This window comes from Paralichthys olivaceus, chromosome 3, assembly GCF_024713975.1.
Source record: "Paralichthys olivaceus isolate ysfri-2021 chromosome 3, ASM2471397v2, whole genome shotgun sequence".
Taxonomy (NCBI): Eukaryota; Metazoa; Chordata; class Actinopteri; order Pleuronectiformes; family Paralichthyidae; genus Paralichthys; species Paralichthys olivaceus.
In genome coordinates this window covers 20,878,343-20,903,787 of record NC_091095.1, presented here as the reverse complement: position 1 = coordinate 20,903,787, position 25,445 = coordinate 20,878,343, and the positions used below count along the sequence as shown (strand labels likewise).

The window sequence follows — 25,445 nt, the reverse complement described above, 5'->3', positions numbered from 1 at the left end:
TGACATATCTGAAAACCTTAGGAGATATATTCTTGGCTTGAGACTGCGCTGGCTGGTCTCAGGTCATTTGTCTCTGTCTCCAGCTACCACTGAAAAGAGCGCAGACCTGCTTCTGTAGCTCACTGCGTTCTCTCTGGAAATATTGACTTACATAGTTCAGCAGAACAATGCCATGCCCAAAAAGAAAACTGTGAAAGGCTTGTAGATGCAGACGGTTTAGGAACAGCTTGTATCATTTCATCATAAAATCAAAATATATTATGCCATTAAATGTTATGTGCGGTAATTTGATACAGCAATTACTTGCTTTCAATTACATTTTTTATTATTTAGAGAATGACTTGACTTTTCTTTTGCTCCACATGATGGTATTTTGGTCAGTCGCTCCACCACTTTCGGTAAAATGTTAAAAACTGTTTAAATGTCTCCTTAATGACTTTGGATGTCTCTTTGTGATTGAAATGCTATAGTAAAATAGCGGTGGTGTCCATCCAATCATTGGTTAAACCACTGAACCCATCTCTCCAGCCAGTCCTGGCTGACATTGATGGAGAGGTGGGGTACATCCCATACAGGTCGGCAGTCTATCACAACATATAGGAACAGACAACCATTCACACTCACATTAACACAGACAGAAAATTTAGATTGTCCATTTAACCCAAGCTGCTTGTCTTTGGACTGGGGAGGACGCTGCAGTACTAGAGAAAAAACATGCAGGCATGAAAAGAACATACACATCCACACAGAAAGACCCCAGGCGGCCATCAGGTTCAAAAGCAGAACCTTCCTGCTGTGAGCTAATGGTGCAGTAGTGTAAAATCCAGTATTTGCATCTTAAATAAAATCACTTTAGTCTCATTGAAATGATTTAAATGTGCCATTGATTTATTTTCCACACAGTTTAACTTTATAGAATTTATTGTTCTACACACACTCTGTCATACTAACTGACAGTTCCCACCTGAGTGGCCTCCTGTAAACAGCATCAGTGGTCACTTAACTGAGAGCTGGGACTTCTGCAGCCCTCATTAGAATTATTCACAGTTCTGTCATTGCCATGTTATGCAAACATTCAGCACATGTCTGCTCCATAAATCTTCATGCAGTGTCCAGTGTAGGGAATTATCTTAGCACGGAGAGATAACAAGCAAAGCCTTGTAGCTGTTGAGGAAATATTGATTTGATTTGCTCTCTAAAAAGGGGAAATTTATAGATGTGCGCCTTGTTCTCCAGAGAGCGATATTAGTTTCCCCTCAGGAGGACAGGATACTGTCTGAGTGAAGCGTGAAGAATTGGGTCCAGATTCAGCAAGAGCGCAGGCCCCTCACTGAATGTATAACATGTTATTAAAGGAGAGAAAGTTGTTACAGGACTGTTTCTCTTGAAGGTAACCCAAAGCTATCCAGTTCTGTGGTTGCAGGCAGAAAAGTTCTTTCTCGCAGTTCTCTGAGCACCGAGACAGTTGACGACACTAAGCCCTCGTCTCAGTTTCTCTGTTTTCCCCTCAGGTCTCCGCGGTTTTCATTTTTACCTGCATGCTGTCATACATATACATACGCTAATGTTATTTTATTGTGTGTGTTATTATACAGCATTTGGTGATAAATTGTCTTAGCCGGTTCATTTTTTTTTATATTTGCATGTTTATTTAATAAGGAGAGATACAATACAAAGAGAATTGCAATGCATTTCAGAATTTGTAGCAACTATTCATTTCCCACGCCCGTCCTTAGATCACTGTGTAAACAATGCAGTAATGAGGTCTTTATTAGATTCTTGATGTGTTCATTGCAACACTAATGCTAACTTCTCAATGCTTCCTGCAGAAATGTAAAATATACAACTTTCTAGCTATGTTGTCTATATACATGTGCACTACATCTGTTGGACTATTGGTCTTCATGTGGTGAACAGGATGGAAAGTTCTCTCCTAAACACTTTTTAAAATTCTATTCAAAGTTAATTTTTTACCTTGGAAACAGTAGTTGACAAAATCTCACTAAAGGGCTTCTTCTGTACCCGTACTGGACCTTTTGATTGTATCACATGATCTTCCTCAGCAGACAGACTTTTAATGTACTTGTACTAATCAATTATTGTTTTGCCAAGTGCAGAAACATTCTTTTAACAGTCTTTTTGCATAACGATGCATCTGTATATTCTCAAGAATTCTGTAATTCTTTTGAAAACATTAAGGACCTGATTTATGTCCCACAGAATATTTCACATCTGCAATCCTAAACATTCAGTTGAACATCCTGACTCTTAAGTGTCCTGGCAGACGATCTGATGCATCTGTGGAGTTTTTATTGCAGCTACAATCAGCTGTGGAGGCTGATAACAGATGTTCAGGATAATCTGTGTTTGGGTTGACAGACAGACTGAGGAGGTACAAGAGGGCTGAAGTGATCAAAACAAGTGTGAGTGTGTGTATGTGTGTGTCTCCTCCACAGACTGACCTCATGCTGCAGTAACTGGTCACTGATGCTTCAGGCAACATATGGTGAGTACTTTGGCTCGGCTGGAGACGTCAGACTGAATCAAGAAGTAGAACAGTTATTCCCAAAAAACAGATGTCAGACATTAGGATTTATCACTAAATTAATCTCAGTTAGAGAATCCATTATAATGCGTTTGTAGTCTGCACTCAAGCCTGATATGAGCCAGTGTGGTGAATGGAGAGGATGCCTGCCCTCATGGCTGACCTTGGCAGGGATCTACATTTTAAATTGTCTCAAATTATATCCCAATTATAAACTAGAGAACCACTGCAGCCAACGACAGACCACAGCTAAAATAGAAACTATGAGAGGCCAGGAGATGAGCATCGTGTGGTGTTGGGAGAACACGACATGAGCCAACATGAGGGCTCTGAACACATCAGAGATGTTCTGCATAACGTTGTTCATCTCAAGTAGGACATTGACCACGTGGTTAATGGATGAGTTTATTCAGACGTCTTTGGAATGAAAAACATTTTCTCATTGCAGAACAATAACCTTGTTTGTGTGTCCTCTGTTATAAACTTATAACGCAAAAATCTGTAACTGTTTTTAGATCACTGTAATAAGGACATTTAATATTAAGCTAATGTAACAGTTAATTGAAATAAAATAATGGAACCCATTTCTCTGTATATTATAGTTCATAAAAAATGTATGCATTTATGTTATCATTAAGTTATATTATAAAAACAACCTTCTCACTTAGTCAAGCTTTTCTTATTATTTAATTTATTTTTGCACGTGGTGAAACTGAACAAGGGCGCCATCATGACTGATGTGGCTCTACCTCATGAGGCTGGTGAGACCCTCTCTCATGGGACACTGTTACGTGTCTGTCTGGGCCAACCTCTACAATAATGTCACCGTGTCCTCGTCTGTAATCCTGTCTTTGCACTACAGATCACTGCTGAACACTCAGGATCCCTGCAGCAATTCATCTGCATAGAAAATGAACAGGATTAAGGCTCAGACAGGTGCAAATGTAACATTGTGCAACGGTAAATGTCAGTAGGGTTGACTTTAACAATTGCACTGTCCTCACACTCATCTAACTTCACATTTTGCGTGTGTTATTGTAAGTTGCCCAAGAAAGTGCATTGCAGAGTTTGGTGCATGTGATAGGTTTAATATAAATAAGAATTTAGTAAACTGACAACCAGCACTCTGTAGTAGTCAATGTGGGTCAGGCACTGTGCCTTTAGTTTATGGACTGAATTTAACTTGACTTCTTCTACATCCTCAGATAAACTACAGCAGCGATCAGCAAATGGGTTAAACTCAAGTCACAATCACTGCCAAATACTTTTGATAATCAGATTTTTTTTATTTCCACATATCAGACTCAGATGCAGATCTCCATCATGGTTATAAAATTCACAGAATGACTCAGTTTGTAAGTAAAAGCACAATATTTGTGTTGTTGCTTCATACTGAGCTGACTGTGTGGTATGAAACATTACCAGTTAGGTAAATCATTAAAACATATATACACCACATACAAACAATGAGGCAAATTCAGTTTCATTTTATGAAAATCATTGACTATAAAATCTTCATTGCAGATGAACCAGGTAGGATGAGCACAAAGCGATAGAAAGTGAGGAGGACTCACTAATGACAAGGAATAATTCTGAAGTAGCTGCAGAAAATTAACAGTAACAAATGGGTAATTTCAAAGTTTACAATGGGCACTGCAGTACATATAATGTTAGTGATTTATTAGAGTTTCTATTATAGTTTTCAAGTCACTTGAGAAATATTTTTGTGTTGTTGATCAGCCCTATGCCCTCAGTGCTTCAGTCAGTGTCTCTGTGCCCAGTAACCTCCAGAAATAATGTTTGCAGCCGCAGCAGTTGTTGGGACATCAATGTCTAAAGCACTGTGATCCGGCCACGAGGAGGTGTCATAGCTGGATGAAATATGTATGAGGCACCGAAAGGAAAGCAACTTGTACTTGTCAGAACTGAACTACCTGCTGTGAACAAGGTCAGCTGCTTCATACTCTCTCTACTTCTCTCTCTTCTCTTTAAGGGAAACTCTTGAAATCATCTGAAGTCTTTGGGTGAAAATGGTAGAATGTTTGCCAAAATATTTTTTCAAATGTTTTTGAAAATTCATTTGATAACGCATTTTGAAATGCCTTTTTTGGAAATGCACTTGATATTATCATGATGCATATACAGCATACAAAATAGGTACAACATCAGAGTACTTGAATTACCACTGTGTAAAGAGAGCTGTCTTTGTATCTTGAATCTAATGGTGTAACCAGCTTTGTCTGTAACTAAATAAAGAAGCCCACTGTCCTATCCCCCACCTTCACCAACTGACTCAGTAATGTGAGTCAAACCTTATACCTGCTTTATTTCATCTGGATCGCCACAACTGTACATGCAGCAGTGACACCAAAACACACTGCAGCTAATGACATGTTTTAACTATTAATCAAATCTGAACTTCAGACAGGGTCTCTACCACAATACTGGTCTGAATCTATTTATCATCCAATTTATTTATTCATCATCCTTAAATAATTGTTGCTTTCATCTGCATGTGGATGATATCATTGTATATTGTGTTGCTGACTGAGGCTTGCTATTGAAAGCCTGTAATTATCTTTCAATGCCCTACAGGCCGCACATATTGATCTTAACTTAGTATTAAACCCAAATAAGACTAATGTATGTTGTTCTCTAGAGCCAGAAGTATTGATTTCAATAGTTTGCGTTGAACCACAATGAAGGAAACGGTTGTCGAGAGAGTCACAGACTATAAATCTCCTGGTATGTGGCTTGATGAGAAACGTACACTTAAGTATCATGTCCACAGTCCTGCCAGTAAACTGTGGCAAAAGTACTGGTAACTTTCAGAGGAACAGGATCCAGTTTTCCAATGATTAGCAGAAAACTGGGTTGCTGAGGCACTTTTCATGTCTGTCTTGGATGTAATGCTGCTGCCTCTATTCTTAAACTCTTGGATTCTGTGTATAATTCCATCCTCAGATTTATGGTGATGTGTGGTCTTCACCATTGTGTCCTTCACAACAAGGTTGGTGGTCCTCTTTGGCACAATGATCTGCATTGGTATAAGTTTCTATATAAAGCCATTATTGGAAATCTTATGCCCTATAGTACTTCAATATTGGTTTAGTCATCTGGACCTGATCTCTTTTGCTCCAATTATCTACTTTTAATTTCTGTGGCCCCAACCCCTACGCCCACCCCACGATCACACTTTATGGCTTTTCAATTCTTTGCTTTTAACTTCTTAAGTTGATTTGTTCAGTTACTTTTTTTCCAATGCAATTATTTTCTCACTTGATCAAAGAGGGTTTCTGTCATTTTAGTTTCACACTGAAGTTTTGATTTGTTCTGTCTGGTAATATCACGATTGACAGGTGAGACTCACAATTGGTCGAGCAAGTGTACTGGATGGACCTCGATACTACAGCTCCATCAGCAACATCACTTTTAAAGCATCTTCTCTGTGACTATAAATCTACAGATACACGTGTGTGGCTATTTTCGCCACCTACATATTATATTGTCACAGGTAAAAAGCTGTTTTGCACCATAATACCTTTACATGTGTTCCTCAACCACAACAGTCTTTAGATTTATTATAATGGGGGGGTTGAGTTGTGGTTGAGTGTGAAGGCATCAGTGGTTTAGTTCCTGTCTTGTTCTCTCAGTTTTGTAAAAGCTAAAAGAGCCAGGTCACTGGTTAAAGGGTTACCGCCCGCTCCTCAAATCGTTTTTCAAACAATGCGGTTGCAGTCAACAGGTGTGACAGAAATGCATTTAAGTTTGTACAAGTATACAGACGCTTCCTGCTCACCTCCACCCTCCAGTCTGTCTCGGTCCAGCTTAGTGACAACCAAGGTCGACATTGTCACCGGCACAATCAGGCGTCTGCAGGATTTGACTGGGTCTCCACACATGGACCTTTAGGGGTAAAAAAAAACATTCAATACGTTTCTAATGCTGAGTCACTGAAAAACTGAGGATCTGCCAAGTTCAGTGCATGCGCTGCAACTTTTTTGCTTAATGTTATTTGAAAAAGTAGTTTTTTAGTTGTATATTTATTCATTTTACTATCATAATAAAGAATTAGTAAAATAAATAATAGTATTTCACATTAAAATCAATAAACCAAACATTTCTTGGGGGTGCAATGTTATCCCTGGGTTAGGTACAGACACTGTATGGCAATGGACGATGTGTCTCCACTTAGCGTCCCACTGTCCAGAAATGAAGCCAAACATGTATCTTATGCAGTCTGCGCAGTACTGATACACGCTCAACCAATCATGAGACAGTCTCAGCTGAGGTTTCACCCCATTTTCACAGCATCAAAAAACACATTTCCAAAAATAAACATTTGAACAAACATCAGTGTCATAAGAACCACTTAAAATGTAACATGTAACACAGAGGACGCTCCTTTCTCATGCCTTCTAACCACACTGCACTCATTAGTTTCTACACATGTTCATTTTACTATGACATACTATTAGTTTTGTAACATTGCATAACTTACTATCCACATCAGAGTACATATATGAAAGTAAACACAAGACCATGAGTTAGTTCAGATTTCTTTTATTAGGTTGCATGTTAAAGCATTATTTGATTGTTCTTTTAGTCTTACTCACCATGTGCTCCTTTGACCCACCATGCAGGACAGTGTTTGAGAGAGAGCTGCCCAGCACTTCCTGCTCTGAAATACTCTTGGTGACATCACTGGGACAAACCAAGTGACAAAGGTTTTCTTTTCTTCAGGAACATTTTCTTTTGTCATTTCAAAGCAGCATTAGTTACATTTCAATGTATTTCCATTGAAAGAGCAATTTAATGATGTGAAAGAGCTTCTACAGTGGGAACAAAAGGTTAGAAGGTTGTGTTTGCAGGAAGAATACTGAAGAATACTGTGTCCAGTTACCTGCTGGTGATGGTTCAGACTGAAGGTGTGAATTGAACCCCCTATATAAACAGCTGAAGTCTGCAGTGCCAGGAGAGTAGAGAGCATAAAGTGTGTGTTCACCACTGTGACCTGTTTAGTTGAAGTTTATGATTTGAGATCTGTGAGCACTGTAAATAAAACTGTTCACCTCTTAAACAAGAATTCTGCTGAGTCTGCCATCTTTGTTTGACCCTCGAGCTAGACTTTCCCAGAGTATACCCACAAAGTGAGTTTGACTGTCACCACAGTTATTATATTATTAGTTGACGAGTGTCACAGTATTTGATTTATGCGTCTCACATTTATGTCACATGAAGATCAATATTTATTAATGATGTTCAGAGCAGACATAATACGAATGTAACTTAAAACAAGTCTGAATGTGTAGACATGTCTTCTGGGTTGTATGTTCATTGAATCTAAAGAAAATCAGCTCTGCTTTTTCATATTTCATCTCTCCTGCTGTGTGATATGAGGAATGGCCGCCCATCACCGTGTGTGTGACGACTTATGACTCAGTGTTTCCTATCAATCATCACCAAGGTCGGCCAAGTGTCGACGCTGGTGAACACAGTCTGATGCACCCATGTGGGAGCTGAGCTGGAAAGCAGCATTTCACATCAGACGAATGGCTGCGATAGTTTACCTTGATGCACAGCCTCGTCAGTCGGCTGCTTTAGGTAACTGGAGCGTCTGCAACAACTTTCAACATCTATACATCCAGGTACCACAAACTGTGTTGCCATAGATAGTATATACTAACAAACAAGGCACAGGATTAAAAACTTTGTAAAGTCTGCATTTACATTTAAAGTGATCACTGCTCAAAGATCTGCTGAAGCCTGAGAGTGTTTGAAAACACTCTCGCTCTCTGAAAGCAAAGAAACGAATTTAGTCAAAGGTTTGGCTCATTTATTAAAAGTGCAAAGTTAAAATATTTACAGGCAGATGGTTACATTCAATGCAATAAGCTAGCATTTATTGAAATTGAAGTGAGAAGGTTTTGCATTATTCATCTGAATCTTCAAAGAAGCTGAAACTGTTGAGTAAGAAGTAAAATTATTAACCTCTGGCAACATGGAAGAAAATGGAAATACTAGTAGTACTAGTATACTGTACTGAAGAATTGTAAGTGTATGTACTCAGTTTGTTTGTATATGTTGTTGAATATATGAATATATTGATGAATATGTGAATTGCTATATATTGTTAAATATTTAAATTTGTATATATTGATGAGGGCCTCATTGGCCTTTTCAACAAATCATCTCTGGTTTCTGTCAAGTAAGAAAAAAAGAATATTGGACGACCTCAATGAGCAAAGTTGTGTTTCCACTTCAAACCATGACATGAGCGTAAACCTTTACATGTTTATTTATCGCCACCTGCTGGTGGATGTGTGAACATTCTGACAGCATCACAGCAGCTCCCCTCAGTGGAGAACAGAAGCTTGACTGCACTGATGGCTGCTGTGGTGACATAAACTCTGAATATAAATAGAATAATAACATAACCTAAGCTCTCTCATCAATCTGATCCATCTTATTCACACTTAATGTGAAGAACAACATCTTCCAGTATCACCTACACACTTAACTCTGCCATCATCATCCAGAGACAAAGAAGTCGATACAAATATTAATGAAAATCGCAGTTATCTTCAGTCATTATCACAGATATCATTTTAACAAGCAGCGGCGCCTGATGAGCCTTGGGCCTTTATCAGTTCATTGTAAAAATTATATTCACACTGCTTGATTTAGTTTTGTTCTATTCTGGTTTGCACTACAATTACACACTGCAGTCCTTTTTGACTGTGTACTTACTGTTATGGAAGTTTACTGGAAGCTGGTGAAAGGAGAACAGCAGCTGATGTCTAATGCAGAAGATTTTACTGTAGCCTTGATGCATCAAGGAGACCAGAAGGTGCAACAATATACAAACACTAACAGAGTAACATGAGCCACCATCACCCCCAAGTCTGAAGATGTCTCACACAGCATCCCCATATATCTTCCTTTACCTGCATCACCCACTCCAACAGCACATCCATTAATGGCTAGAATCGGTCTCACTCTCTATGTTACATGTAGGTGTTTGCATCCTATTGGATTCCTAAACCACATTGTGTCCTTACGTCTTGCCTCTGGTGTAATATGCAAAAGAGTTGAAGTTGGTGCCTCTCTGTCTGGGGCATCTGAGTTAGATATGAAAGTCCCTGAGCGTAGACACTGCAATGTACTGTTGGTTGGTCCTTTATCTATAACCTGACCTTGGGTACTGCTTAGAGAGAGGAGGGAGTATCTGTGGAATTAGCCGGACACTCTTATCTTAATGGTGTCCCGATATATTGTAATATACACTATATATACATAATATATAGTGGCATATACAGTAATGTGTGAGGATAGTCAAAAATTCCTCAACACTTATATGTTGAATAATAGCTATGTCACTTGAGTATTTAAATGTTTTGTTACTTATACATGGTGTACTTATACATCAATGTTTACACCAGGGATCAGAGAGAAACAGCATTTCAATGCGTATGTTAGAATTGACAATAAAGTTGACTCTGACTTTTGATTGAGTCGGCTGATATACACATTTAGATAGTGTTTATTTTTCTGTTATTGTAAGTTACAGAGTGGATCGCCTTTTGCAAAACATTTGAAACTGTTAAAATACTATAAGCAAACATTGTTGTATATTTTAATGATGATGAGACACAAAATGTTTGAATTTCATTATACCCACAATGGTTCCGTGTCTCAGCAGGCTTAGAGGAGACCCCTGTGACCCCCAGCACCACTTCAGTGCACAATTAACTGTGTGAATGGGATGATACTCCATACACCACCTATAATGTCTTTAAAGTCTTTGACGTTTTAATGCACAATAGCAGACAGTATCTAAAATGACATATTGACCATGTGGAGGCAGCAGGATCCACTCAACAAGTGGATTATATTTTAGAAGACACCTTCATATGCTTTTGGGTTTTTGTACTCATACATATTAAATACTTTAATTTGATGTGTAGTGTTTCTACATTATTTTAATTCCAGATGCCAAACTTTGTCCCAGATCTTACATAAAAGGGGCTTTCCATGCTGCTAAAGGTCAAAGTGGAATGTACATATGATTTATTATATCAGGCATATTTAATATGTAATGTTATTGTTGTTTCTTTTCTTTTAATCAATACCTTTGGAATACAAGGATCAAAACAGATTTGTCACTTTGCCCGTAACTTTGATGGTGTGGAGGCTCCGTCTCAAGGCCTTCAGTGACTCAACTAGTTTGGACAAGATGAGAGGTGAGACCAACAGCTGAGTTTTATGGTTTTATGGAAACTCACAGCACAGCTCAGCAGCACGGCCCACTAACAGTGCTGTACTACAGGGTGGCCCACGCAGTAACAAGAGGGCAAACAGTTTGACCCCCTGTGTACTGTGCCAGCATGGCAGATAGGAGGCATCAACTCGGCCACCCTGCAAGCCAATGATTGACAGTAACATCACAAAAAAATCCCATAAAGAAAACCGCAGTTTACATTTAAGACAATACGAGACAGGTATACGCTGTGTTGTGGAGGGAGAAGAGAGAGAATACGAGTTTGAAATTGTTTTGCTTGATATTAAAATTATATATATTATTGTTCTATAAAAAAAATTACATAATGATATACACAAGTATTTTGATTAGCGTGTGGGTGGAGGTGCAATGAAAGCAGCATTCCAAAGGTTAAATGTAAGCCTCAGCTGATCTCTCCACCATATGTGGGTCTCCTGAAGTCACACAGGGTAAAACCGCTGCATCAAACCAAATGGGCTAGTCAATAAATGACCAGGCCAATTGTAAAATTTGGTACTTTAAGCTGCTTCCTTATTGGCTACCCCCCTGTGCACTACACTCTGCTGGAGTCTGTGCTCCCACTCGTCTCCATAGATTGGGTCATATAACTTTGTACATGTTATGTAAAAAAACATAATATTACTGGTCTTTACTGCACAGGAGCTGAGAGTGTGGGCGCCAGCACTAACAGCTAGTTATCAGTAAGCTAACTGTTTATAGATATTTGATCAATAATCCCTTATCAACTTGCTTTTATACCTGCAAAATAATAAGTAGCTAATAATCACTCCTGCAGTACTGCAGTTATATAATATAGATTGAAATTGTGATTTACTACTGCCAAAGGGCAATATCACAACAAGGAAAGCATTTGTCGTCCGTATTAACTTTAAAGAGACACTGAAGATTTGAATGTGGTCAATGGAATGTAGCTCTGCTCTGTACTTTTACTTTTTAGTTCTCAGAAGGCGAGGGAAACATTTTTAAATGAATGCTTAACTCAACTTTAACTTTCAATGGGCTCTTCTCTTCTCTGTGGATGTGTTATTTGGGGTTTGTTACTTTTGAAGGCTCAAATACAGAACAGTTATGCAACTGATTACTTAGTTTTGTGCCAAAAGGATTTAGTTGATTATAAAAAATAGGACACATAATGTATGAAGTGCATGAAACTGTTACCATGTGATATTATGTATGTTTGTAAAAAGAGATGGCAAATATGAACTTAAAGGCTTGTTTATGTTTTAAAAATTTTGGGCAATGACTAATATAAAAAAGAATGGTTTCTAATAACAGTGGTGAATCTCTACAGTCTTGAAGATGATTAGAAGCATGTGTTTTAATAATAGAGTCATTGAAAAATATAAACCACTTGAGAAATGATCATTAGATAAATTCATTATAATGATAGTGAGTGGAGCTTTATGCGTAGGGTAATAATACAGTACAGTCATGTGTATGTTATTATTTGGACTGTGAATAGTAGAAAAAGTATGATCATATCATCACATCTATCAGATACTGCCCACAACAGCATTCCTATGACCGGTTGTGTCGTAGCAACAGGCTACAGTGCAACGACTGTTTATGAGTTGTTGCTTTGAAGCTCGACAATATACAGGTTGTGTTTAGAATATCAGGTTTTAGTCCTGGAGGCAAAGATAAATTCTATCAATGTTTTCGGTCATTTTATTTATGATAGCTTTTACTAAAGAATGCACTGGGATATTTTTTTTTCTTTACTCAGGAGCTTTGGTCTTAAAGTGATGGAAGCCGTATTCGAAGAGGATGACTTGCGTTTTAGACACAGTCGTTTTAAAATTGTTTAGATCATCCAGAGGGATCGAAATATTTGGAGCAGATTTCACATAAAATTAATTTTGGTAACAAAATAAAATAAAATGTCTTATGTCTCATGTATTATAATAATAATTATTATAATTATCATTATTAAAATTATTATTATTATTATTGATTTAAAATACAGAGGTCTGTTTTTTCAGAGTTGATTCGTTGCCATCAACTCTATGAACCCGTCTTTTTATAAGTACAGTATTAAATCTGTTGTGATTATTTTACTGCAGTTTGGGAGTAGCTGAAACAAAATCCAAGATTAATCATTGACTTAGATTTACTCCATTGATTTCAGAAGTAATGCATGCTGCTGTTACGGTCATATTTCAGCCACATCACCCGTTATAAAAGGAGGCTAATAAGCCATAAATGTGTGTTCGGACAAGCGTGTTTGTATGCGTGTGCAATCCAGGGAGCAATAAAACCGTGAATGTGCATGTGAGAGTGGGAGAGAGAGGTTTAGAGTGTATGCGTGTGTATACAAATTCTTGTTCATGTGTAGTAGATAATGCAATAGTAACAATTAGAGCTATTGAAACTACTATGTTGCAGAAACAATATTGGGCAAAATGACAAGGAGATCCACAAATAGTGAATTAGCTTCAGTGTGATACATAACCAGCATATAACATGAGATGGCACAGTGCACAATGTGAATAGACCAACAGGAGATTAAGATGAGGTAGAAATAATAATAATAATAATAATAATAAATTAATATCTACAGCTCTGTGTGGACAAAAGCTACAAGTAGTTCCCTGAAAGAATCGTTTTCCTTTATATTATTTCATGTGAAGGGTTTCTTGAGTCCTGCGGTTATCAAACAATCCAGTGGTTCAGGAAAAATAAACACTGCAGTGAATAGAAAAGCCCTCAGAGAGTTCATACCTTATGACACTACTTTTTCTTTTTTCAAGATCCATAAATGACACTCATAGAAATCAAGGAAAGTTTAGACGGAATTCCTGGATCCACACCTAAATTAAATGGGCTCTTCATTGGGTCATGCACCAATTCTGCCACAAAATTCCATGGAAATCGGTTGAGTAGTCTTTTTGTTATTCTGCTAACAAACAAACACTCACCCATCACCTGCTCTGCAGAGGTAATGACCAGTAGAGAAGAATAACATATACATTACTATCTGGTGACCTCTGACCTACCACTGAGTAGATCTGAGAAGAAATGCACCTGGCAGTGTGCCACTAACAGCCACCAGGGGGCAGCTTCTTTGATGCCACTTAGTATTAAGGAATGGTCTATGACCTGTGCCTTGTGTTACACTTTAGCTTAGACGTAAACCTGAAAACAGGTTAGCTCATACATTTTTGTACAAACATACATATTGGTTCCAGTTATATTTTAGGTATAAAACTCCCTTTAATGCATTCTTTTTAATCTCTTTTAATCCTATGCAAAGTGTCGTTGACTTCTTTGAAAATGTTTATACAAAAAAAATACACTATTATAAATGTTATTATCCATATAAGAACAACTTCCCAATCTTCCCAACTTCTCTTCTCATACCTCAGAAAAACTCTGACTGCAGATGGTGGCTTGATCAGCTGTGTGGCCCACATACAGATGCACCCTCCTGTCACCTGTGCTCTGCACATGTGTGCACAGCCTTTGGACTGAGCTCTGTGTGTGTGTGTGTGTGTGTGTGTGTGTGTGTGTGTGTGTGTGTGTGTGTGTGTGTGTGTGTGTGTGTGTGTGTGTGTGTGTGTGTGTGTGTGTGTGTTGGTGGGGGAGTATAAAAGCAGCACTCAGCCTCTCAGTGAGCAACAGGTGAAGAAGGTGAAGCCTCCTACTCTTCAGAGCTCCGCTGCAGGTGCGTTCACTGTCCTCACTGTTACACACTGATGCACACTGATACACACTGAGTCACATGAGAGTGATTTGATCACATGTGTGTATTTTCTGTTGAGTCCTAAATGTAAAAGTTGAGGCTGCTGTTGTGTTTTCTTGAGCAACTTCAGCTTTTGCTTTATTATTTATCCTTTAAAATTGTATTTAAAAAAAGGAAATTAACTGACAATGATTTTTTGAATTAATCATCTGTTGTTTTAACTTCTTTCCTGTTTTCCTTACAGTCATGGCTCCAAAACCAAAAGTGGGGACCAATTCCTCCCAAAAAACTGGTATGTCCAGCTCTCTAAGAGACACTGTGACTCTCTTTAAAGTGTGTTTTTGTTGCCACCTTTTCTTATAAACCATCTCCGCTCATTGCCCAGCATCAGATGATGGTAGTCCAGTGAAGGACATTCTGCCTGCGTACTCCACCGTGGACCTGGTGAAGGATGATCCAGATGAAGATCCCTGGAATATCCCAGAGCTCGAAGACACTGGGGTCAAGTGGTCAGGTGAGGCGGCTCGTTGTTCGTGCAACACAGTGTGGATGCCTTTACACAATCTGACTCTGATTCAGTGCTATTTTTCTTACAGAGCTGGACACAAAAGGGAAGATAATGAGAGTGCTGACAGCTTTATTGAAGTTAGTTCTGCTGCTGGGTCTTCTCTACTTCTTTATTTGCTCTCTGGATGTTCTCAGCTCTGCTTTCCAGCTGGTTGGAGGTAAAAACCAATCCACAGATTTACATTAAATATCTTTAATCTGATTATCACCACCCATCATTGCACATTTAGTGTAGCCTATTCACTGGTTAATGCTAGGTGCAACAAAGTGCTGCTTATGAATAATGTCTATTCTGCCATGTTTTTGACCTTTTTTGACCTGTTTGTGTGTGTCTCTATGTGTGTGTGTGTGTGTGTGTGCGCGCACAGGCAAAGCTGCTGGTGACATCTTTAAGGACAATGTTGTGTTGTCCAACCCTGTGGCTGGGCTGGTGATCGGGGTGTTAGTCACAGTGCTGGTGCAGAGCTCCAGCACCTCCTCCTCCATTGTGGTCAGCATGGTGTCCTCTCAACGTAAGTGGACACACAGACACACACACATACATGTTGTATGGAAGATACATTGCATACATTTGTACTTGAATAGTCACTGATTTATTGGCTTCAGCTGTGGTTCTAACCTTAAGTGACACACAACCTTATCATATGAACTTAAGTGCTACTACTTTAACAGCATCTGTCAATAATAAACAGGACAGTGTATAATTATATGAATTGCATATTCTCATAATAACAATAGTGTAATTACTATTATAATTCATTTATTATTTTTTCCAATTTAGAGCCATTAAATGCCTAGCATGGAATCTCTGTTATAGTTATTACACATTGATGTATTGCTGCTTATTATTTTCAGTGCTGAGTGTCAAGTTTGCAGTGCCGATCATCATGGGAGCCAACATTGGAACTTCTGTCACCAACACTATCGTAGCCATGATGCAGGCAGGAGATCGAAACGAGTTCCGCAGGTAGATCAGAGCATGTGATTATTTCCATCCTGTGAAGAGTGTGCAGTTGAGAAAAGACAATGGTAAAACCGTAAACAGTGTGTACAGAGCGTGTTTCTTTGCTTCTCTTCCAGGGCGTTTGCCGGTGCTACGGTGCACGACTTCTTCAACTGGCTCTCTGTGATGATTCTCCTCCCACTGGAGGTAGCTACAGGTGTCCTGTACAAACTCACCGGTCTTATCATCGACTCCTTCAACATCCAGGGTGGAGAGAACGCACCCGACCTGCTCAACGTCATCACAGACCCTCTCACAGACTCCATCATCCAGGTAGATGTGGTGATGTTAAATATATGATGTGAAACAATTCATCATTAAAATGTCTAAAAATAACTAGACCTATGTTATATATTTCTGTTGACCTGTGTACTTATATTATCCAAAATGTTTCCAATAATGTTAAAACTTTGCCAGTTAGCCAATCAGCTGTTTTTTCTTTCCTCTTTTTTGTATTGGTCATAACTGATCAAGATTATTCATTGTTGTTTGCTGCATAATATGATCAAAACTTCCATTCATGACCTCATCGGTGAACATTGAGGTCATGACACAGTGGTCTGGTAGATTATTAGTGTTGGTAATGACAACTCCCATGATCCCACGCTGCTTCATGATCTATAGGTCTTGTGTAATTGTTTTGTGTAAGGGGGGACCCCCAGTGACATTAAGAAGAAGAAGAAAAGCCTTTTTTAAACATAAAATTGTTTTTTCTCATAGCTGGACAAATCTGTGATCGCCGGCATCGCCACCGGGGACGCAGCAGCCAGAAACAAGAGTCTGATCAAAGTGTGGTGCAAGACGGAGACCAACACAGTAAGAAAAAACAACAATGTGCATCATATGCATTAAATTATAAGTTTGCCAACACTGAGCGTAACACAACAACAGTAAAACCACATGATAAAGCGATGGTTACCTCTGCTTTTTTGTGTTGATGACTGATGTTCACCTCCTTGTATTATGACCACTGTCATTCTGTTAGATCATACTATGAAGGTGTGTTATTTTATAAATGGTGCAGTGTTGCAAACGATAATTTTATGATTATCATACTAAACCTGCATTTACTTCTTAACCATTTTACTGTCTCTTCTTGCATTTAAAGCTGTTTTTGTACTTTTTCTCTCAGACTTTCTGGAATGTGACAGTGGAGAACTGCACAGCCGGTGCCGTCTGTTGGGTAGACGGAAACCTGACCTGGACGGAGATGAACACGACATGGACTGATTACCAAGAGAAATGTAAGCGTGCCCGAGGTTTGGGGGAAAAAGAACATTTACAAAGCAATTAGGATTACCTGATCTCCTAAAGCTCAGTGAAACGTGAGATTCCACAACAACAACCTCCTTCATGCAGACCCTCTGATGTTCTGACAATTACTACCTTTGAGTCGTTACAGTGACTCAGCTAAAACCCTCCCTCGACCCTTCTGCCTGCTCAATAGGTCTATTCATGGTGGATCGCTGAAGCACCTGAGCCACGTCACCATAAAATTGATAGTTTCTTCAAAGTATTTTGCCCTCCATTGCAGTAAACAGTTTTAGTGTTTTAAAAGGCAAAAACACACTTTTCACGAAGCACCATCAGTCTGTTTTTGTAATTGCACACTTAAAACTGCAAGGACATTTTTTATGTGAAAGGAAAATTTAATCAGCTTCACTGATCAAAGAAAATTTGCTCTGAAGTGAGTCACACGCACAAGGCTATTCTTAGCTTTAATGCATCCATCAAAGCTGTTATATTTAACAATTCTTCAGTAAAATATCAAAACATTACTAGATCTATGTTATATCTACGTAACCTATGTGTACTTGCACTATTCAAGGTGAAGGGACTTTTCATTTAATACACCAATCAAACTTTATTTAAATAGAACCTTTCATGCAGGTTTGTGCAATATATAGTCTTTCACATGTGATTGACAATCATCTTGGGTGAATTCGTAGTTTCGTAGATTTTTTTGGCCAGTGGTGGTGAAGAAGTCCCATGATCCAACACTGCTTCAAAATACCATCAAACTAAGCTTTTTTTAATTGTGTCGATTGTAAGACTTATCATGCCAATCATGTCTTTGACAATCCATTGCAGGCAAACATCTTTTTGCCAATACGGATCTGCCCGACCTGGCAATTGGCCTCATTCTTCTGGCGCTGTCCTTGCTCGTCCTCTGCACCTGCCTCATCCTCATTGTCAAGCTGCTCAACTCCATGCTGAAGGGGCAGGTGGCCATGGTCATCAAGAAAGTGATCAACACAGGTACACAAAGAAAAGATAAAATGGTATACTTTTCAGCCTGTCTGATAGTCGGCACATCTGGTTTAATGATGATGCATGATGAGCAACACAGGTACAGCCTTCCTGTTGTTTTTGGTTCACCTGCAGGTCCCCCAGTCCTGCTGTGTGACGGAGAAGCAAACGTACAAATACTTAACTCCTTAACTCTGGTCGTAATATGTACAGTCACTCTGTGCATCATCAGGTTTATTGCTCACCTCCTGTGTTTCTGTTTGGCTACAGACTTTCCCTTCCCCTTCAGTTGGGTTACTGGATACATTGCAATTTTGGTGGGAGCAGGGATGACCTTTATCGTTCAGAGCAGCTCCGTTTTTACCTCAGCTATAACTCCTCTTGTTGGTGAGTGGACACATTTATAAATGATGTATCGATGCATCTCTTTAATTTTTTAAGAATGATGCCTGGATTCATCTTTGTCTTTTTGCTCTTCTTTCACCAGGTATCGGTGTTATTAGTCTCGAGAGAGCCTATCCTCTGACATTGGGGTCAAATATTGGTACAACAACCACTGCCATACTTGCTGCTATGGCTAGTCCTTCACAAACACTAGAAGACTCGCTGCAGGTTAGATACAGTTAAATGTTTGCCTTGTGAGCTTGTTCTTTGCAGTGTGACACAAATACTCAATGGATTGAAATTTTGCTGCAGAAATTAAGGGTCCCCAGAGGCTGAATTCTAATGACTGATGATCCCTCACTTATGAATTTGACAAAAAATGTTGTGAAATATCTAAACAATGGGTTGCCATGAAAGCATATATTTTGTTCCCAGAGGATGAACCCTCACTACAAACTTATAAAAGAGAATGTTTGATTTAGTGCCATCAACATGTCAAATCTTAATGTCAACCTGAATTTACCACACTAAACTACAACGGCATGGTAAACATACCATCACTGAGAGCACATTGGTATGCTGACATTAGCATTTAGCTCAAATCATTGATGTTTATCCTTGTTTTCTTTAAGATCTACCAGTGTTAACCTTGTTTGAATGTAATTCTTCTGTTTTTATTTTCTTCTAGATTGCGCTTTGTCATTTCTTCTTCAACATCATGGGTATCTTACTGTTTTATCCGATCCCCTTCATGCGGGTACCCATCAGGTTGGCCAGAGGGTTGGGCAACCATACGGCAAAATACCGCTGGTTTGCTGGCGTCTACCTCGTCCTGTGCTTCTTGTTTCTCCCCCTGTTCGTATTCGGCCTGTCACTGGCTGGCTGGAAGGCCCTGGTTGGAGTCGGCGTGCCCATCATTGCGTTGGTTGTCTTTGTGATAATCGTCAATATAATGCAGTCTCGATGCCCCCGCTACTTGCCGAAGTTACTCCGCAACTGGAACTTTTTGCCCCGGCCTCTGCACTCCATGGCACCGTGGGACACTGTGCTGACGACGATCTTCGGATTTTGCGGCAAATACTGCTGCTGCTGCTGCAAATGCTGCAAGAACACTGAGGATGAGAAGATTAGGAAGAACAGCACCAAGAGCCTAGAGATGTACGATAACCCTGCCATGTCGAATGATGAGGACATGAAGGATGCTGCCAAAGCAAATCTGTAATATCATTACGATGAATTTGTATCTCAATTCAGTGATGCATTTGTGACACACTTGTAATTGTTCATCACTTGTGGTATGTTGATGATTCTCTTGTATTGGATGATATATTATGCACTATGGTTAACACTATCAATCACTGGAGATTAGGAGAAGTGCTGGACATATTATTGTAAACCTGCTGTTTCTGGGCATGTGACGTTTATCTTATGACGTCTTAAATTTATTGTGGAGACTCACTGTCTACTATGACTTAACTATGGTTGTTCTGAATGTTATGGCGTGTTTATATATTTTTTATGAGATGCAGTTTTATGAGAGGCCTTTGACCTTTTGAACATCAAAACTCAAATGTTTATTGTGTCAGTTAAATTATTTGTTATCCTTCAGTATTTAAGACTTTATGATATTTGTAAATAAAAAATTCCTATTTTTAAAGAGTGTTTTTTCATTCTGTTTCATGTAGATTGCACAGAATTGGTAAATAGAGCCTGAAGTTAATGTTATCTATTGTAGCCGCTAGTTCATTTGATATTCAGCAGTGATATTGCTGCTCATGCATCTGTTCCAAATAACAGATAGGAAGATTCCTGTGGGTGTGCTACAAGATGATGCCTTCCTGGAGCATATAGATTCTTATGTGCCTTGGAACAGCAGGTTTATGACTTCAGACTGGGAAGCCATTTTCCCAACAAGCTCCACATTTAATTTATTTAAGAATTAAATAACTGTATAAAAAATATATTATAAATGTTTTTGAATGGAAAAGAACAAGTAATTCATAAATTCTGAAATAGAGTTTGGTGGAGGGGTCTGGTTTAAATTAAATAATTTACTGTCGACAGCTATAGATGGCCCAACATGGCCATGTCAGACCACGTGAGTCTTATCAAAGTATCAGCTCCTCACACTACCACCCACTCTGCTGTGCCTTGAATCTGCCCTTCCTGTATTTATGAGGTCGAGGAGCACTACTGGACTTCATGTAGAGGACACTAAGATCAAAAGGAGACTTTAATCACATCCTTTATGGTTTTATTATTTTATTAATTATTGTTAACGCTCGCAAGGTGCTGACAAAGTGATGTACCTGATTTGAGGACAGTCGTTAAATACGGAAGTATTTAATGTGCCTGCACCTTCAAATATTTGTATCCATTAAATGAGCTTATTGGATAATTCAGAGGCTTTAATTCAGTTGTGTTTTTGTGACGTAGTAGATTAAACTTTGTGACATTCGGTGGCAAAAACCCATCGTTGAGATACTAAAGAAACTTCCAAGTCTATTTCCAATCGATGTAAGTCAACAGCACAGTGATATATATGTCATATAATCAGACACAATGCATGTGCCACGTACTGTGGCTGGTTTCAAAACAGTCTGTCATCACAGTGTGCAATTCTGGAGTTCATGTAAAGTGTAACCCAGTTTTTTCTTCAGGTGGCAGCACAATTCAAAAGGAAATCCTGGAGAATAGTGGAGCACTGGAAGTGTAAATTAAAATTTGTTGATAGAGTACAGAACTCAAAGGAGGGTAGATACAGATAACTATACAGAAGCCCATTGACAAACTCCTTGGTTTAAGAGTGGTTAGGTACAGTATATTTGAATTTAGTTTATGTAAAATGTGAAACGAACCATCCATCACAATCCTTCTTCGAGAAAAGCTGTCAGTAATCTTAGTGTGGGATATTTTTTCAACATTATGTTTTGCAACAACATGGTTCACAACTTATCAAAAAGATATCACTGGTTGACTGGGCTTTCACTTCCGCTAGCCAACCATGGATACACTGCTCTAGAGAAACTTTAAACAGGTTTTCCCTGACACACAATCTGAGTGACCTTTTCTACAAACAACTGGGAATGCAATGGAGACTGATGCATATTAAAGAATCTGTATCTGGAGAATACTTTAGCAGTTATACATAGCCTTACTTTTGAGTTTACATATTTACAACGTTGATTTTGCTCCTATCGAGCTGAATAACAGTTCTTTTATTTTGACAAGCTGTAAACTCGGATCTGAAGATTGTGTTGATTGTCTAACATATCCATGAATAAAGGCAACTCGTGCTTTCCCTTATTTTTTCCAAGAAGTAGTCGATTAGTCATTTTTAGTGATCTACTTGGTAAGAAATTGGAAGAGTCTGTATTCTGAAGTGATTGAATTTAACTTTATGACATAGTTTGCATCTTTAAATACATTTGTTCATCTTTAGCTGATTCATTTGTCCACTAGGGTCAGCACACAGTTGCTCATTAATACAGTCAGCAGTCATGGACTATTTAATTTGTGTCTGTCCCTTGTGAATCAAATATTCACTGTTGGCACTGTTTTTGTCTCAACTATCTACTCTGCTCACCTGCTAGTCACTAACTGTGTTTTGTCGCAGTTTGGAGCAAGACACATGGCTGAAGAAGAATCAAAACAGTAAGCCGAAAGACACTAAACATCAGCTGCTTTCAGATTTGCAATGAACTCCACATATTCTCTGCACTTTCTCCAGAGGAAGTGCATTTGTAAACGCAAATATCCAAGTGAGAGCCTCTGGATTACTTTCTCTGCCTGGCCTCCTACAACAGAGTCTGTAGAAAGCCGTGAGAATCCGATGTGAGATCGCTCACTGAATTCACCACGAGCCAGTGCAGGGTTGATGATGCTTCTTTCCTGAGAATTTGTTGCTGTTGTGAATGCACCTGTGCAGAAAACCTTGCAGTGTCCATGTGTGAAAAGCAAAAGTCGGGTCAGAGTTTATCCGTAGGTCATGTCTGAAAACGGTTATACTGTACAAGTTTTTACAACTTCATAGCTTATCGCTTTGTAAGGTGAAAACTGTATAACTAAATACACTTAAAGTTAAACTTTTCAAAGCTCTGTTTTTAAATATGGTGTTTAGAAACTCATGTTACACCAGATATATTAAAGCATTATTAAAGGCCTTTGTCTGAATAGACTTCTGCTCAGGTTGTAAGTGGGTGGGGCCAGGCTGTGGAAGTACATAAGGTCAAGCAATGAAAATAATAAATGTGCCCACCATCTCCCATCCAAGCAGGTGCAGCAAACCAAAGGTGGGGGCTTGATGTCAAGCTGGTCCTCATAGTCCTGAAAAGGAGTTTTATACAGCAAAATAAATACAAATCCTGTTTTTTCTAGATGAATGTGTAATAATATGCTGCAGGTGGAGAATGTTTTACAACAAAATACAATACAGAACAAGCTGAAAGTCAAATAAATACTTAACTTAGTTCATAATGAACTTTGGCAGATATGTCTGAAAGAAAAATGGTCTTGTTACGTCCCTGCTGTGGTTTCATGCTCAGGTAAGAACAGATGAGTGGTAATAGTGTATTGTCTTGCTCTTGAAATGAACAGCCACAGAGTCAGTGTTGGAAATCTGACTTAATCAGATTAATAACAGTCATACAGATGGTTTTACAGAAGCAGCCAGCCAAGTATGTAATTACTGACTGTGGACGGGTGAAAGTGAGAACACACAGAGGGACTGTGGTTGAACACAATCACATCTTCATTCCCAAGGTTCGAGTACTTTTGTATATATCATTTGATGAAATGGATTCATCACTAATGTTGTCTACATCTGTAGCCTTATTTTTCTGCTATCTAAAAATGTCACCCATTGAAATGACCCATTATCCAGCAAAACCACTGACGAAGGGAGGATTTGGGGGTAAAATAGGCATAAAAGATCCCCACCACTCATATATTGACAAAATCTAATATCCAAAAAAATATATATTTAGAAATGCAATGATAGAATGCTGTGTACTAATTTTCCATTCATTGATTGTATCATCACAAGCCAATCTCGATATTCCCCAACAAGAAGCTTTCACAAGACCACATCCTGACAGGGACAACGTTACACATTTGTGTAAGATCACTGATGAGTTTGATACAGGACAGGAATTACAGACTCTGCAAGCTATGTAGCTAATACCAGGTGGGAATAGAATCATCATCATCACTACCACCTGACATCAGACCCTTTGACAATGGAAAGCAGGTCAAGCCATTGTTTTTAGAGTTCGTATTCAGTCAAATTCCTCATAACAACATCTGGACAATGAGCATCAAAATGGCTTCTCAAGGTACAGATGGAATACCCTCTATACCCTCAGGGTACAGAGTTTTTACCTAAACTCAATCCAGCTATTTGCTGAAGACCAGACTAAAGGAAGAGAGACCACAAAATCCCCTGCAGTGAGGCTCTGGGAGAGCACGGACTGTATAAGATACACCGCAAAATATTATGTATCATGATTTTGTTTGATGTCATATGCATCTGTCCAATGACTTGTGAACTTTTAAACTTTGGCTGTGTTAAAAGAGCTTTATCTCCTTCACAGTTATATCTATAATAAGTTAACATATGTATATTGCAACCAAGACTTGGAACTTTCATGTGCCGTCAATGATTTTATTGAAATAAATCTCTTGAAGCTTATAGCCTGAAACTTTTCCGAGAACAACAACATAAACGTGAAAACCTACCAGCTCTGCAGTGGTATGAACTGGTGCCAGTAAACAGCCTCCCAATGAGTCTGAACTCTTCCTGGCAAACGCTCTTCTCCCACACATACAGCTTTGTATACATTTCTAGTATACTGGCTATTGTACATACAGCTGGTTATTGCAATGAAAGCATCACAATGTTCCTACTGTCCAGACAAAGTCCCTCTCTGACATATGAGTTACTGCGTCATTACTTTTAGCAAAGTAGGTGGTGACGCGTGTTTTCCCCAGAAGGCTTCCTGTACCAACTCAGATGTTCACACACACTGGGTCTGATGAAAACATTCAGTACTTTTCAAGAGACATTGTCATTTCTGGGCTGAGTGGTATTCTGCCCTTGAATCAGTTAGCACTCTGGGCCTGTATCTGTATCAACTGTTGATGCTGTGTTAAAAAGAAAATCCTTATAACATTCCTGACTTATTGCGCTGTCATTCATTCACTCACAGTCAAGTGTTAAATTCACACCCACATATTTTACATTTATCAAATTCATGCCAGTGGCAAGCAGCCTCTGGCCTGCACAGGCCTTACAGACAAAGCTGAGGGCCAGTGGTCCCTGGCTTCCCCCCGGGGCTGCCAGTGGGCAAAAATGGCTGTATAAATTATAGTTCATTATATTATCATACATTGGCTAGTGTGTGTGTGTATGTGTGTGTGGACTTGGACTAAAGCAGTTTACACAGTGACAATGTAGGGACTTTTTTGGACATAAATGAGTTACCATAATGTAAATCATTAATGTTTTGAGAGAAGAATTCATTTAAAGTTAGGATGAGGGTTAGTCTTAGTCCCTAGGAAATAAATGTAAGTCTGTGTGACATCCCCTGAGGTAAAACACGACTTTGTGTGTGTGTGTGTGTGTGTGTGTGTGTGTGTGTGTGTGTGTGAAATCTGTTTCCTTTTCACCAGAGTTATGTGAAATCACTTTGAGCCAATGCATGAGTTGTCATCA

General features: G+C 38.9%; 1 protein-coding gene and 1 long non-coding RNA gene across 3 annotated transcripts; one reads left to right on the top strand and one right to left on the bottom strand.

The window, feature by feature from the left end:
- Positions 1–1,627: 1,627 nt before the first annotated feature.
- Positions 1,628–7,246, bottom strand: LOC109625561 (uncharacterized). Of its 2 annotated transcripts, XR_002202466.2 has the most exons (5): positions 7,162–7,246; positions 6,345–6,451; positions 3,295–3,445; positions 2,463–2,538; positions 1,628–1,740 (listed from the first exon to the last, which is right to left on the bottom strand). It is a non-coding gene; the product is annotated as an uncharacterized lncRNA (long non-coding RNA). The 2 variants fall into 2 exon arrangements; XR_002202467.2 differs by lacking the exon at positions 3,295–3,445.
- A 7,213-nt stretch (positions 7,247–14,459) lies between these two features.
- Positions 14,460–22,036, top strand: slc34a2b (solute carrier family 34 member 2b). Its single transcript, XM_020080727.2, has 13 exons — positions 14,460–14,511; positions 14,774–14,821; positions 14,915–15,043; positions 15,126–15,254; positions 15,465–15,608; positions 15,952–16,063; positions 16,177–16,372; positions 16,820–16,915; positions 17,232–17,343; positions 18,191–18,358; positions 18,620–18,736; positions 18,837–18,961; positions 19,422–22,036. Exons 2-13 carry the CDS (start codon positions 14,776–14,778, stop codon positions 19,953–19,955), a joined length of 1,908 nt encoding a protein of 635 aa, XP_019936286.2. The 5' UTR covers positions 14,460–14,511; positions 14,774–14,775; the 3' UTR covers positions 19,956–22,036.
- Positions 22,037–25,445: the final 3,409 nt, after the last annotated feature.